The sequence below is a fragment of the Diabrotica virgifera genome, chromosome 6, assembly GCF_917563875.1.
Source record: "Diabrotica virgifera virgifera chromosome 6, PGI_DIABVI_V3a".
NCBI classification, from domain to species: Eukaryota; Metazoa; Arthropoda; class Insecta; order Coleoptera; family Chrysomelidae; genus Diabrotica; species Diabrotica virgifera.
Genome location: NC_065448.1, coordinates 241,698,951 through 241,715,615, shown reverse-complemented (window position 1 = coordinate 241,715,615; position 16,665 = coordinate 241,698,951). Strand labels below are relative to the sequence as shown.

The window sequence follows — 16,665 nt, the reverse complement described above, 5'->3', positions numbered from 1 at the left end:
ACGGACAGACGGACAATGATAATTAAACGTTTTCATAATTTTTTAAAATTGGGTGAAAATAATAGATATGTGATAATGTGATATATGTCCAAGCTATTTCAATATTTCTTTCTTTATAATATCTATTTATAAACTATGTTTTTCATTACAGTAGGTAGAGCGTCGATAATCCGAACTAATTGGTACAGGGGTAGTTCGGATTATCAAATTGTTCGGACTATCGAACATATGTTCAAAATACATACAAAGCTCATAAACATAGTACATATGTTTTAGTCGTGCGTTTTAGTTACAAGGAATAAAACACCTGCATAATAAACAAATATATTGTACATACTATGCATTTATGCATAAACAAAACAAAAATCCGCGGTCATATTTTACCCATATCACCCCATATTGTCATATTAAATCCAAAAATTCGGCCCGCGATCATATTTTTTAATTTTATAATTTTTTTTGCGTTCGGATTAGCGTAAGTTCGGATTATCGACGCTCTACTGTATCCTGTTTTTCAAATTTTTATCCCGTTATTTTCCTTAATTTCTAATCTGATTATTATTTAATCCTTCAAGTTTCCTAAAATATTTAAGTATATAAAAAATGTATCCCCATAAATTTATTTTTTTTATTTATACCTATATAAATTTTCACCTACTACAATGGTTTAAGGATACGACCCTGAACTTGCCAAACGCACTCCCACGAAAAACGAGTGTGGATGACTATGCGAGTTGCGACGCACATCATAAGGGTTGTTTTATTTTTATTGCCAAACAGCGCTTGCGCGTCTACAAGACGCGCCCTATAGATTAAAGCCCAGCCGAAGCCAGACAGAGAGCACCTGTTACATTTGCCATTTGCACACAAAGAGGAGACGACCGACTACAGGCAATAGCTCGACTCGGTGTAACTTAACTTTTAAATTCGCATCTTATATCGCGTGTGTATATCTACCAAGAAACCATGTCTGAACAAGAAGCAGTCCCCAACAACGCCGTAGAAGAACCAAAAACTGAGAAAGCCGAAAATGCGGTCGAAGAAACAAAAGAAGTGAAGGAGAATGGGACCGGGGATGTCGAACCTGTTGCAGAGGCTGAAAAAGAGGCCCCCAAGGAGATGCGAGCCGTGGTTTTAACTGGATTCGGTGGTTTGAAGTCTGTGAAGATTCTCAAGAAACCCGAGCCTTCTGTGAACGAGGGCGAAGTTCTGATTCGAGTCAAAGCATGGTGAGTTTTTTTGTAGTTCTTAAAAAGTTTTGAACACTTTTTCGACATTGAAGGTCATTGATATTCAAGAATATTAATTTTTGTAAACTACATTAATAATTTAGATTAATAGAACCAAAATAAATAATTATAATCAACATGCATTATCTACCTACTTCTAAACTTATTTTCATTCAATGGAATTTTTTTATAAACGTATTTATTTTGAATCTTATCCGTATAAATAATAAAAATAACGTTAATGAAGTTAATGATATTGTAAAATTATTTTTATTTTTGGGTGTAATTAGTAAATTATTGATGAGTTATCACCCTCTTGGAAAGATTGGCTAACCATGGGCGTAGAGAAGTTCGCAAATTTTTTATTGGCAATCGACTATTAAAAACGGCAAAATGATTTTTTCGCAAAAGTGCTTATCATGATTGTTTTTAATTTTGCTAATTTTTAGAGATAGAGATAGACAAATCTAAAGTAAAGAGTGCCTGTAGGTTTTTGATTGGAAACCTATCATTATTTGGGCGTAGTCTTCAATAACAAACCCTGCCGGTATTATGGTACATTTTTTGCTTTCACAAAATTTTTGCCGGTATATACTTATTAACGGTCATTTTTATCTTTCTTGTGATATTTAGTCCTTGCCGTACTTGTTCTGATGTGAATGACATATACTTTCAATATTTTTACCAATCTTTTTCGGTCTTTTAAATCACTTTACTCACACACGTCTTTCTATGCCACACCTATTTTATGCCGGCTTTCTTCTTTTTTCGACTTCTTCACTATCTCGAGGTTCATCATGTACCTAATTATTATTTTATGCAGCATTGTAAATATACCATATTCTCAAAACCCAAGATAGATGATTTGTCTGTTAGTGTCCCCAACTCCAAGGAAATATGCAAAAAGACCCTGTTTGAATATTCCAGGTATCTTATAAATTTTTAGTTATTTTATTTATTTTTTACGGGATGTCCCCATTTTTACAAATAACAAAAATAAAGTATCCTAACCATAACACAAATACTAAACTAAGTATTAAATAATTATTAAATATTGTTAAACATATGTTTATAATTAAAGAAAATTAAATTTCCTGAAAATATTATTAAAATGAAAATCTCTGACAATTAAAATCAAATGAAATGAAGACTCCAAGATAAAGGGTTTTTAAAGATAATTTTAAACCTATAGGAACAATACTACCTATTTCCTGCCAAAAGTTCGAAGCCGTTTTTAATTATTAACAATTTAGTGCAAAAATACATTTTTTTTTTCGATTTTTTGCACCCTTTTAAAAAGTTAAATATGTATATGTATAGTAGACTTAAAATTGCAAATTTTGCTTTTTTTTAGAACATTAAATAGCTTCAAAATGCCGCTTTTTGAAAGTTAAAAAATCAATTTGTTGCTTCAAAATTTCAGAACAATCCATTCATTAGTTAAAAAGTTATTACATCTGTTTATTCCAGATATTTTTTTGCAATTTGTTCCCCAATACCCAAATTTGTATGAAATACCAATATATAGTAGAGAAGCGAAGTATGCTAAATGTGCAATCACTTGAGCGCTTTGGGGACCTATTGGGTTGTGAAGAGTAGGTCCTAAAACCAAAAGTTAAGTAAAATTTTCCATTTTAGTGGGGACTTTCCATTTTTAATTTAATTTTCCATTTCCAACAATCGTTTTTTTTTAGATTATAGCGATCTATCCATAGTTCGAAAAATGTTTCGAATAAAAGTTGCTTATTTTTACGTAAATATCGTATGTCGTATACCGTCGTAATAAGCAAAGTCCCCCTCCCCCTTTTCCACGACGTAGTTTATGGATGCTCCCTTCGTAACTTATTTTCATTTAATGGAATTTTTTCTATATAAAATATTTATTTATGGATCTTATGTGTGTAAATAAAAATATCATGAAATTATTAGTTAACCTATATGTAAAATTATTTTTATTTTTGGGTGCAATAATTAGTAAATTATTGATGAGTTATCACCCCCTTGGAAAGATTCATGGGCGTACAGAAGTTCACAAATTTTTTATTGGCAATCGACTATTAAAAACGGCAAAATGATTTTTGTCAAAAGTGCTTATTAATTAATTCGTCAGTATGTTTTTGTGATAATGTTTCGATTAGAGATTTAAACCATATTTTCTTGGAATGCAAAATTAACGAGAGATATATAAATCAATTATATTACAATTTACGACAAACACAAGTTCATTTTCCAATTAGTATAGAATATCTACTAAGTTGTCATAAAATGGAAATATTTAAATTACTCATAAACTACTTGAAAGAAACAAATATAATCATTTAAGTGAAATACGTGTAAATATAACAAAACTAATAAATTGAGGTAAAAATAAAATAAAAATCTGTGGCTAACGGACTCGCATCCAAGCCATTTTTTCACACACACACACACACACACAAAAAGTGCTTATCAGGATTGTTTTAATTTCATGTATTAATTTTTATAGAAAAGTCTAATAATGTGAAGAGTGCCTGTAGATTTTTTATTGGAAACCTATCATTATTTGGCCGTAGTCTTCAATAACTAACCCTGCCGGTATTGGTATATTCATTTATATGATATTTTTTTGCTACAACACTAAGTTTGCTGTCATTATAACAAACATCGAATGTGGAACATCTTCGTTTTGACAAAAATTTTGCCGGTACATATTTTTAATGATTGTTTTTTATCTTTTTTTATTATTTATTATTCATTTGTGATATTTAATCTTTGTGCTTATCTGTTCTGATGTGGACCTATGTATACTTTCATATTTTTATCAACCTGTTTGTGTCATTATTAACAACCCTTAATTGGCTTAACACTTCTTCCCATGCCACACCTCTTTTTTGCCGGCTTTCTTCTTCTTTCGACTTCTTCACTTCAACCGTTGGTAATCTCTATCTACAGTAGGAAAAATGAAAGAATACCCATGAACGAACATATAAAACACGCTGTATTTTCCTGTCACCGTGTCACACAAAAAATTGGCCAGCGCAAGTACATGTAATAATTATTGTTACATTTACTTGCACTGGACAATTTTCTTTGTGACACGGTGACAAGAAAATACAGCGTGTTTTATATGTTCGTTCATGGGCAGAGCCGTGCGGTACATCTTTTTAATATGATGCAAGTCTTCGAAATGCCGCCCCCTAAATATTATTGAAACTTAATATTAGTATTTATTTTTATCAAGTGAAATTACACAAAATGAACAAAACCTTTTATTTTAAAAACAAAACATACTTTAAATTAAATGAAATATGTATTAACATTAAATAATATTTATGAAAATTACAATTTTATACTTTTGATTTTAATTTTGGCAAATTCTTCAATCAGATTCTTCCTCTTCTACGGCACTACAGCCCAAATTGAGCCTTCGCCTCCTTTATTTTTTGCCTCCACACTTGCTTCTCTGTGGCTGCTCTTCTCCATCGTCAATCAGATTGGTATAGTCTAAAGTTGCAGCTAGTGAGAACTCTATTAAAATAAGTGCTAATTTTTTTAATTGTTTGTCTTATGGAGCTTCATAAATAGTTTTTTTAATCATTTTTAATTTTGAAAAACTTCTTTCCCCACTTTCTGCACCTCGTATGACAAAATTCCTCTAACCGGGGTTTAATCGGGACAGAAATTCATTTTCAGTAGGAAATTCGAAACTTATTTACAAGATTTTCTGCAATTTCTTTATCAGTAATTTTCATTTGGTCATAACATAGCCAAATTGGTAGTAGATTTTCATTTTTTCCATAGTTTATGACGACATTTTTACACAATCTGACAAATTTATAGTTACATGTTGCAACGTCTTCGAGACTGAATTTTATGAAATAAAATATCATGCCAAAGAACTACACGGCATATAAATCTATAATTTTTAATATTTTTTACTAATCATCGTGCTTTGACTTTAGTTTTTGAATCATTGTTGACGTCTTCTACTATGTCGAATAAGGCATTATACAGGGTGTCCCGAAAAGATTAGTCATAAATTATACCACAGATTCTGAGGTCAAAAATAGTTCGATTGAACCTAACTTACCTTAGTACAAAGGTACTCTTAAAAAAAGTTACAGCCCTTTAAAGTTACAAAATGAAAATGGATTTTTTTTCAATATATCGAAAACTATTAGAGATTTTTTATTGAAAATGAACATGTATTATTCTTATGGCAGGAACATCTTAAAACAAAATTATAGTGAAATTTGTCCACCCCATAAAAATTTTATGGGGGTTTTGTTCCGTTAAACCCCCCCAAACTTTTGTGTACGTTCCAATTAATTCATTATTGTGGTACCATGAGTTAATCACAACGTTTTTAAAACTTTTTTGCCTCTTAGTATTTTTTCGATAAGCCAGTTTTTATCGAGATGCGGCTTATTTTTTAATATATTTACATAAAAATTTTATGGGGGTTTTGTTCCTTTAAACCCCCAAATGTTTGTGTACGTTCCAATTAAATTATTATTTTGGTACCATTAGTTAAACACAGTATTTTTAAAACTTTTTTGCCTCTTAGTCTTTTTTGATAAGTCACCTTTTATCGAGATGTGGCTTCTTTTTCAAAATATACCTAAAAATGTAAATTATAGATACATTTTCAGATTATAACAGGTCTCTATAATCGTACTTAACCATAATATACAAATATGTGGTGGATTCAACAAATATTCAAAATATCTCGATAAACAGTGGCTTATCGAAAAAGTACTTAAAAATTCTTATTCTAATTCTATCGCAGAATTACCGAAAGCAGGCGCGTCAATAACAAACAGCAACGCCACTTCACGAGTAAGACAATTAAATACTATTTGTTTGTGTTTTGTATTTTTTATTTATCTTTAAGTACAGTGCACATATTTTTAAAAAAAGGTTTTTTGATTTATTTTAAGCCTATTTTTATATAACGGACTTTCGGCTTTAACGGACACACCGTCCCCCCAATTAGTCCGTTATATCGAGGTTTTACTGTACCTAAATTCAAATTAAAACCTTATTCTATCAGTTCTTGATAAGTCTTTTGGACTTATTTCATTGTGAAACATTGTTTTTTAATTGGTAATGTCCGTCTCCCCATAAGAAACCTTCCTCATTAACAATTAAAAAATATGTTTTAGAATAAAACATGGCTAAAATTCTTATCGAGACCTGATAGAAAAAGGTTTGAACTTGAATTTATGTACTTAATGATTACAAAAATGATATTTTTGAAGTTATCCTTCTTTACGACCGAGGGCGAAATTTTATACTTGCCTGGCGCATGCGCAGACAGACAGTATGTAGTTCGTTACTAATCTTTCAAATTATGTATGTATCAGCGCAAATAAGTCATTAAAAGAATATAGGTATTAGTGTTTTTAGTAAATATATTTATTATAATTTTTGTGTCTTTGGATTTGTCCTCCTCGGGAATAAAATATTTTATAATAACAGTAAGATTTACCCTGTACATATTTAAGAAATTTTGTTAAAACAAAGCAGGCATGTTTGTTAAAACAAAACAAACATGTTTGTTTTGTTGTTATTTTGTTTTAAATCCTGTAGATTTAAGTAATTATTGTATATTATAATTGAAAAAAGAAAAGAACAAAAAAAAGAGAAAAAGAAAAGAAAAAAAAAACAGAAAAAAAAGCAAAAAAAAAACTAAGAAGATGTAAACCTCCGCGAGGATGAATCGGGTTTACGTCTTAGCGTAGTAAAAAAAAACAATTTATAAAAAATAACAATAAAAAAGTTAATAAAAAAACAAATTAACAATATAAAAAAAATGCAAAAAAAATACAAAAAAAAAATTTACAAAAAAAAATGAACAACCAAAACAGAGTATTATTTAGATAATAATGTTAGTTTGTTATGTATTTAGAGTTAGAAATACAGAAAAATTCCTCTGATTGAAAAATCAAATTTGTTTGTTTTTAAAATAACAAAATGTCTGGCTAATTGGCTCGGCCAAGGCCATCAAATTCACTCAAAAAAAAAATAACAGTAAGTATATTTACTTTAAATTTTCAAGTATTTTTATACCTCACTTCTTGGTCTGTTAAATTATTTGTCAGTATGTATGAGAAATCCTGTAAGCTGTCAAAGCAAAGGGAGTTTAGCTCGGTGGTAGCGCGTTCGACCGGAGATCGAGAGGTCGCCGGTTCGATTCCGTGTTTTATCTAACTTTTTTTTTTATTTTAGTATTGTTTTAATAAAATTTTTTGAAAAGTAGTAAGTAAAAATTAGTTTAATCTTTAAATACAAATAACCTGTTACCTGTTGAAAGTATATTTATTTCGTTGAAATCATATAATAGATGTATTGTCCTTTTGATGATCATTTTTCAGTGCGTAACAAATGATAGGAAAAAGGGTAAGTCCGTGATAATACACATTTATGACATTTATTCTAACATGACATTTTAGTTAAATCTGACAGTTGTCACATTTTATTTTCAACTTGGAATAAAAACCAATCAAATGTGTTTCTTGCATTTATAAAATGGTATTTTCTTTGATTTGTATAGTTACGGTGGTAACGCGTTTTTGCTACCCTAACGATGGGGTGATTAACTGGAAGACACTATATTTCCCATTAATACTTTATTATTATAGGTACATTTAATACTCGTTAATAGTACCCAGTTGACGATGGAATGAACGTCCTTAGTCGAGGTGGCACTCTCTACAGTAACCCCAATATTAGACTGTTAGACTGCCCTAAATATTTCTGTGTATGAATACTTATTGATTACCTATGTTTGTAATACTTTCGTATATGTATGTCAAGATTATTATTTCACAGAAATGCAATCTTGCACTAATACCTACATGTGTAAGTTTTGTTTACAAGACTACTTAAACATTCGGCATGCTTGATTGTTTACTAATATATTTAAATATATTACAGTGGAATAATTTTAAGATATTTGAAATTATCTGAAATATTGTTAAAATCTAGGACACCACCGTTCCTAAAGAAAAAAAATTACTCTGCAATTTACTGTGCCTTTTCTCTCTCCCTTTTGAAAGAGAGGAATTTTTTTCGTGTCATCATCATCAACTGAATTTACAGAAAAATACAAATTTATACAAAATATACAAATATACAAATATACAACTTATTACACAATTAAAAAATAGTCATCAAACATCGTCTATTCTTATTTATTACTTCCTTATATCTCGCGAAAGTACACTGAGAAATTATATTTTATATTTTACTTTAACTCAAAGGTTTAAAAAGAAATTTACAACTTAAACTCTTAAAATTTAAATTACTCTGTTACTAGACATTTACAAGACAAATATTTTGCTGTTCTCAAATTTTTACATATTCTTCTATTAGAAATTCTCTCTTTTTTTATTCTTCTTGTCTGGTACTTCACAATAATTACATATTTCTTCATTTTCTTTATACTTAGTACTTTCTTCATAGTGTACTATTAAACATAAATCTTCTTCATATTTCTTCATTATTTCATTTTTCATTTACTTTATATTTCATGTACATCTTCTTTCGTATGTATTCATAATATTTCATAATTCTTCATTTATATATCATTTACTTCATAAATTCTTTTTCTCTAACCCTTACCTACTCGGTGGGTAGTTTTTCGCAACTTTATACCCTTGAATTTGCTTCCGGTCCTTTTGCACGTCCTTAGTCGTGAGAAGGTTTGTTCCAAAAAAGACAAAATGGATAGTTGTGCGCTTAAAAATCTTCTTCTACGTCTCGCATCCCTAAATTCCTATTTGAACCTACTGCTCACCCTTAGTTGAGAATAGGATTACTTCAAAACAAAAATTGGGTATGCTAAAATCTTCTGATCTTCATTTTGTACCAGTTTTCTTGACAAGAGTGTGTTTTTTTTTTGTTTTGTCTAGATTGTCTCATATTAATTATGCTTTTAATATATTAAAAAAATCAGTTATCTCATTAATTAATCATCATAAAACATTTAAAAATCATATTTATATTAGAATTCGACCGATATTAAAAAAAAAAGTTAAAATCAACGATCTTAATCGTATCAAACGATCTTTATCGGTATCAAAAAACTTCAAGCATTCAATTATGAGAAAAAAAATCCGAAAGAAAGTGTTAATAAAAATAGACTATATTCTGTTAAAAAAAATCGATTAAAATCTCCTGACCATAAGGAAAAATTTAAATCCTAATTCTAAATCTGTTTCTGGGCCCGGGTACCCACAAAATATTTACATAAAAATTACGAACGAGAAAAACTTACAATAGCTAAAAATAGTTTATCTTTTTTTTTGACACTAATTAAATATAAGTTCAGTTTCTTCGCACGAATAGTAACTTTTACGTCATAAAATATATATTTCTCTAATTGAGATACAGTCTTACATGACTTGTCTTATGTTTTCAATCAAAATATATTTATATTATAAGAATTTAAAGTTATATTATATTATATTATAGAAATTTAAAAGTATATTTATATCATACTCAATATATACTGTTTGTAGCAGTATAAAATATTCTCTTTAAATATTCTATTTTTCAGATAACTTATTCTTCATTGTCACTTCATTTTCATTATGACTTGTTTTGTCTTTATTCTTGTATCAGATTAGTTTCCAGGACATATTTCCTTAGCCTGTATCCTCTTTTCGTATAAAAAAATTCTTCATCGTTAGTCCCTATATATGGGATAGTCCTTGTATATAAAAAAAATCAAACTTCTCTTCCATATTCATTTTTTATTTTCCCTTTTTAGGATTCATTTCTTTGTAATTATCATATTTATCATAAAAGTTCTTTAAAAATGTTGAGTGCATTATTTTCAACAAAAATTTCCATATTAATTATTTAGACATTTCCGTCTCGTAAGTCCTGTATTTTGTTCCAACGTCTCAAAGTATTTCTTTTCTTATCTTATATTATATAATTCAAATAATAATAATATTTCTTCCATTATATTCTCAAAAATATTCTAATTCATCGTAATTCCATAAAATCTTCCTATTACATAATTTCTTAGTGTACATATAGTACTATAAATAGTCCATTTAAATCGTATATTATGACGTCTCAGCACATTCTTTTGTTTCTGTTCACGGTCAATATCAACATTTGAGAATAGGTAAATATACCTTACCTTACGCAAAATAAAAGTGTTTAAATAGCAAAAAATTGATAATCATAGTTAAAAATATAATCTATTAAGAATTGCAAAAATTCGTATCTTTCCTTAAAAATAAAACTTAATATCGATACTATAGTCAAAAATGGATATCAACTAACTTATTGAATATATTAGATTCTTTATATTATATACTTAAAAATTAATAAAAATTATGAAAACTTCACCTAGTTTGATAATTATTGTATTCAATTAAAAAGTTAATACTTCTCAAAAAGTATTCTTATCTGTGAGATTAATCTGTGAGACTGTATGCAATATAAAAAAAATAGCTTATTAAAAGTTACTCACGAATTCACACACAATTATTGTCCACTATGGTCCATTTTTCACGCTGGGCGTGGTCCCATGTCTCCAAAGCTGTCCCTGCCGACGTCTACCATTTCTCGTATGGTTGGCCTCTCCAGCTCCATATTGCAGCTAATAATGCTATTTTATAAGAGGATTTGTACTTTACCCCAAATTTTCTGTCTTTTCTTCCAGTTTTTTGTTGCCATCTTTCTTGTTGCTGTTGCTGGTTCAGAAGTCCAGTTCGTCTCTCAGGTCGCCATACGGTGGTAACGCGTTTTTGCTACCCTAACGATGGGGTGATTAACTGGAAGACACTATATTTCCCATTAATACTTTATTATTATAGGTACATTTAATACTCGTTAATAGTACCCAGTTGACGATGGAATGAACGTCCTTAGTCGAGGTGGCACTCTCTACAGTAACCCCAATATTAGACTGTTAGACTGCCCTAAATATTTCTGTGTATGAATACTTATTGATTACCTATGTTTGTAATACTTTCGTATATGTATGTCAAGATTATTATTTCACAGAAATGCAATCTTGCACTAATACCTACATGTGTAAGTTTTGTTTACAAGACTACTTAAACATTCGGCATGCTTGATTGTTTACTAATATATTTAAATATATTACAGTGGAATAATTTTAAGATATTTGAAATTATCTGAAATATTGTTAAAATCTAGGACATAGTCTTATAAATTATACAGATTATATTTGTAATATTATTACTTATCTAATTAAAAAAAATATTTTTTTATTATGGCGCCATCTATCGACAACTAGAATAACTAGAATAAATGTTATAAAAATGTCACCGACGAAATGTAATCACCGACGTGCCTTTTTTTCTGTCACATACAATTTAATGCGTTAGAAAGAAATCGAAAAACTGTGACGCACTGAAAGATGATCATGAGAAATACTGTATAACTTCTTACGTGCGTACAAAGTAAAATACACACACTTTCTTTTTTACTTGTGTTTTTGAGCCTTGAAAATGGTCATCTTTCGTTATTTTTTCAGTTTTAAATTGTTTATAACTCGAAAACGATCAACTTTGGAGAAAAAATACAAAAGACCTTTTTTGTTTAGAATGATCTAAAAAATCTGATATAATATCTGCCCGTGTCAATTTTTTTTTAAATTCATAAAAAATGTCATTTTTTAATTATTAATTAATTATAGTTAGAACAAGATTAGATCGGACATCCCTTGTTTTTTGTAATTGTTAACATGCTAAATTACATATCCAATAATTTTTATCTTGCATATCACATCCACGTGGGTTAGAGTCCTGTGTTGCCCTGGGTTATATCCAGGAATATTTGCAACATCCATCTGTAATAATAATAATATGTAGTATCATTTAAGATCTTGAAACTTTTATAGGGTTTTCACCCATAACTTTTTGGTGGCTGACGCATGCATGCTATTGTAAGTATGGCCTCTGCCTCTGTCAATTCTTAACGTTAGTCAACTTTTATAACATTGTCTATTATTAATTAGGTTATACTTACTATTTTAGGGCTTAACACTGATGATGGATTACCTATTAATCCGAAAACGTTTTGTTTTGTGATGTAACCCTTATTGGGGTCTTTTAAATATACCTTTTACAAAGGATCTTGTATTTTTTGTGATTTATGGTATAAAGCCAGCTACAGGAATTTTATTTTCGTCGTGGATTTTTTTAATTTTTATCCATTAAACAGATCGGTGCAAATCGACTTTATATCGGATCCTCTACTATAGCATTTCATATCGCTGTCCCCTCATTACGTGTCTCAGTTATTGTAACTTTCTCATTTTTATTGTGTTTATTTCGTATTATTTGCCCATTTCTCGCAATACTTCCGTGTTCGTTTTCTTCTGTGCAGTGGCGGCTGGTCAGAGGAGGCAAGGGAGGCTTAGCCTCCCCATAAATTTTTTACACACGCTACACTGTTTTGTTTATAACAATGGGCTATTCTAAGTTTCCTTTTGTAATGCCACATTTCAAATGCCTGTAGCTTATTTATGTGTTCTAGCTTCAATGCCATCTCAAGAGTTCTTACTCTCCGTTCTACTCTAAGGTCTTTATTGCAGAGAATTGTTTTCATTTTTTACAAACGCGTTTCTTGCTATTTTTATACGAACCCTTATTTCTCTTAGTTAATCATCATTTTCTGAAATCCAGGTTCCCAGGTATTTGTATTTATCAGCCCTTTCTATCGGTACATTTCCCAAATGTATGTTTGTATATTATTTGTTTTCTTAGATATTATCAGATTGATGTTATAGATATTATCATATGTTTAGTCTTTTTTCTATTTATTTGTCTTTTCGTTTCTCATATCTTCGCAAAATTGATCACATTGCTTTATTTGCTCAGAGTTTTGATATTCTATTGTTAATATTTTTCATGTTCCCTTTCAATGTTATTGATTTTTTCAATGTGTAAGCCAGATTGAAAATATTTTCTACAATGCATTCTATAATGTCAAAAGGTTAATGCTCATGTAGATAAAGATGTTAATAGTTAATTAAAAATATTGTTATCACTTTAAATTAAACAATACGAAATAATAAATAAGTTTCTTAATTTTTATAATGCTCAAAAGTAAAACAAAATATTCACTACCTACTTAATTTATGTATGTGTCTGAAACTACTTTTTTGGTATTTTCACATGAGTTATTATTTTACTTTATTTTCAATGAACCACAATTCTAATTTAAATTAAATCAATGTTTTTTATTATTGTTAATGGTAAAATGATACTTTCATTGAATAACTCAATTTTATTATTATTTTATATATATAATTTATATATATTTTATTATATTTTGTCACCTTTTATTAACAACACAAATTCATTATTTTAATAATTACAGAGTTGCCAGATTTTGACATTAAAACAGTAAAGTCTAACAAGCTAAGAGTAGAGTTGCACAAGTTTGACTTGAATGTTTGAACTTGACTTGAGTTTGACTTAATTTCAAGTCAAACTCAAGTCAATCCTTCTGACAAATAATTCAAGTCAAGTCAAACTGGTCAATCGTACAGGTTTGAAAATTCAAACTGTTTGTCAAACTAGTTTGAAAGAGTTTGAAAAATAATTTATTTAGTAGATATACTTTTTTGTCGAGATTGACATGTTAGTTGCCAATTAAGATAAGAAAATTAATAATACAATGAGTGCCACATAAAAGTATCTTGATACAGGAAGCGATTATAATCAAAATAGGGTAAATTTTTTGAAAATGATTCCTGCATGCTTAGAATTTCTTGCTGGCAAGTTTTATCAATATAACTTTAAAAGTTAACTTTAAAAGATAACTTTAAAAGTGTTGCTAGATTAAAACAAATAATTCGTTGGATAGTTTTTTTATCATACCAAGTGTAATTTAATCTACTTTGGAAGCTTTCAAGTATTACGTAACGCAAGTTGGGGGAGGGGGGCCATGTAAAACGTTACGGCGCGTTATACGGGGGGTGGGGGGTTCGAACAGCTCGCGTTACGTAACATTGTTTTTAACTTAAATAAAAAAAACGACGGAATCACAATCTCCCAACTTTTCAACTTTCGTTTATATTTTACATAGAACCCCTGGATTGTATTATATTGTCTCCTCACGCTCCGCTCATGTTACAATAGGACAGTAGTATTAAAGTGAAAAAATCTTAAAATTTGTATTAACCAGATCAAGCACAGTAACACGTGTTTGCAATAAATAGCTGGACCTTTCTTCACAACAAAAGATGAAAAGATACAGATGGGATAAAGAGGTTGTAAGAGCTTCAAAAATTGCGTTTCGTAATACTTGAACGGCCCCTTTAACAAAAATTTATGAAGGAACAACAAAATATTATATTTTTGATAGAGTATCAGGTTAGATATTATTTCACAAAGCACACACTTCAAAACGAACGTAATAAACAAGCCAAGCATATACTTCTTAATAATATGAACTACAAACTAATTTGCGAAGTAGCAGATTCAGACCTATCCAAATAAGTCAAAACATAAGTCGGTACGCTCTCAATTAGAATTGGAAATAAACACGTTGCGCAATATGATATTCAAACTTCAAACTGTTTGAAGAAGTTTGATTTCAAGTCAAATCAAGTCAAGTCAAGTTTGTTGAATAATATCAAACTAGTTTGACTTGATGCATCTCTATCTAAGAGACTCATTAATATTGAGCTGAGCGGCGTGGCGCGTGCTATTGTTCGAGGTATGAAATTCCAAAAACAAGGGATCTACCTGCTTTATGAAATGATCCCTTGTTTATGAAATTTCATACCTCGAACAATAGCATCCCATTGAACTGAATATTAATGAGTCTCTTAGATAGATGGTAATACTATAACAAAATTCGTAAAGTGTTTTGATCTAGGAGAATTTAGATAAGGTTCTAACTTTGGCTGAATTGTTTTGATGCAAAATTTTAAGTTACTCCATTGTCTAGAAAATTTTCCAAAAATTTACTCCAATTAATGACTGGAATGATTTAGATATTGTTTACAAACTCATATACGAAGGAAAGTTTTGATATGTCTCACCACTAAACACTAAAGCAATAAAAATTATATTTCCTGTACGTTTAGAAAGACGCATCCGGCAATTAACGAGTCTAATCTTCTCAAACAAAAATGTGGCAAAACACGAAATCAAGGTTTTATTAAACTAGTAGACCAGAACATTTAGCACAAATTCAATCGATTTTTAAATACAGCACTTAGAAACTTGCAACTTTTTGTATTATGTTCAGGATGATGCCAGGAAAAATGTTTACAATATAAAAATGGGTGGAAATACATATTTGCATTTTAAAGTGTATAAAAATTCACTCAAAATGCATAAACATGTCAAAATCGGTATATTAAGGGCCAGATTTTGTTATTCAGGGATTTTTGGAGACACTGAAGACGAATACGCTATCAGAACTGACCACGGAGCACCTGGTGCCCAGGTTCACTGTTAAGGCACCTCATCTGGAGTTTCGACGGTTTTCGGTACTAAATTGATGCAGATAAACAGATTACTCGGGGGTTTTCGGGGTTTCTGAAGAAACCCTTCAAAGATAATGTGCCTTAGCAGTGACCTAGTGCACCAGGTGGTCTGGGAGTCGGTTCTGATGGCGTATTCGTGTTCAGTAACCTCAAAAACCCCGTGTAATCTGTTTGCATCAATTTAGTGTCGAAGTCACTCGAAACTCCAGAATATGACGTGCTCCTTGACACCAGGTGTTCCGAGTTTCGCTCTCCTCGTTCGTTTCTGAGTTTGATGGCATATTCGTTTTATATCTTCTATCTATCTTCGATCATTAATCTAAGCATCTTTGGACCTAGGCTCCCCTTTTCTTTTCCACTGGTTTCTATCCAGCGCTGTGGTCCATCTGGATCCGGCATGCTTTTTGAGGTCGTCGCTCCATCTCATCTGAGGCCTTCCTCTTCCTCTCTTATGTTCCCATGGTCGCCAGTAGATTATTTGCTTGTTCTATCTATCATCTGCTTGTCGGCTTCCATTTGAATTTTGCCACCCGTTCCTTAACGTCTTTCACTTTGGTTACTCCTGTGATCCAGACGTTTCTTTTGCGATCTTTAAGTTTTATATGCAGCATCTGTCTTTCCATCGATCTTTGAGATTTTGCCACTTTATCAATATTCTCTTTTGTAAGTGTCCAGACTTGGGAGCCATATGTGAAAACAGGAAGTATACACTGGTTAAAAATTAGTGTTCTAAGATATTGCAGGTATTTTTTGTTTTTCAAAATGTAGCTTAATTTATCGAATGCTACCCAGACATATTCATTTTCAGCAACCCTAAAAACTCACAGTGACCCTGTGCACCAGGTGCTCCGGGAGGTCGGTTCTGATGGCGTAGTCATGTTCAGCGACCCCAAAAACTCTTCATTTGGATGCATTTTATGCACTTAAAATGCAATTATGCATTTTCACCCATTTTTCTAT

General features: G+C 30.3%; 1 protein-coding gene across 1 annotated transcript in view; it reads left to right on the top strand.

Moving 5' to 3' along the window:
* Window positions 1–830: 830 nt before the first annotated feature.
* LOC126887438 (synaptic vesicle membrane protein VAT-1 homolog-like) overlaps window positions 831–16,665 on the top strand; it is a 168,525-nt gene continuing 152,690 nt past the window's right edge. Inside the window, exon 1 of the mRNA XM_050654970.1 lies at window positions 831–1,229. Coding sequence (XP_050510927.1) covers window positions 967–1,229 — 263 coding nt within the window. The 5' untranslated portion in view covers window positions 831–966. The remainder of the gene's footprint in view (window positions 1,230–16,665) is intronic.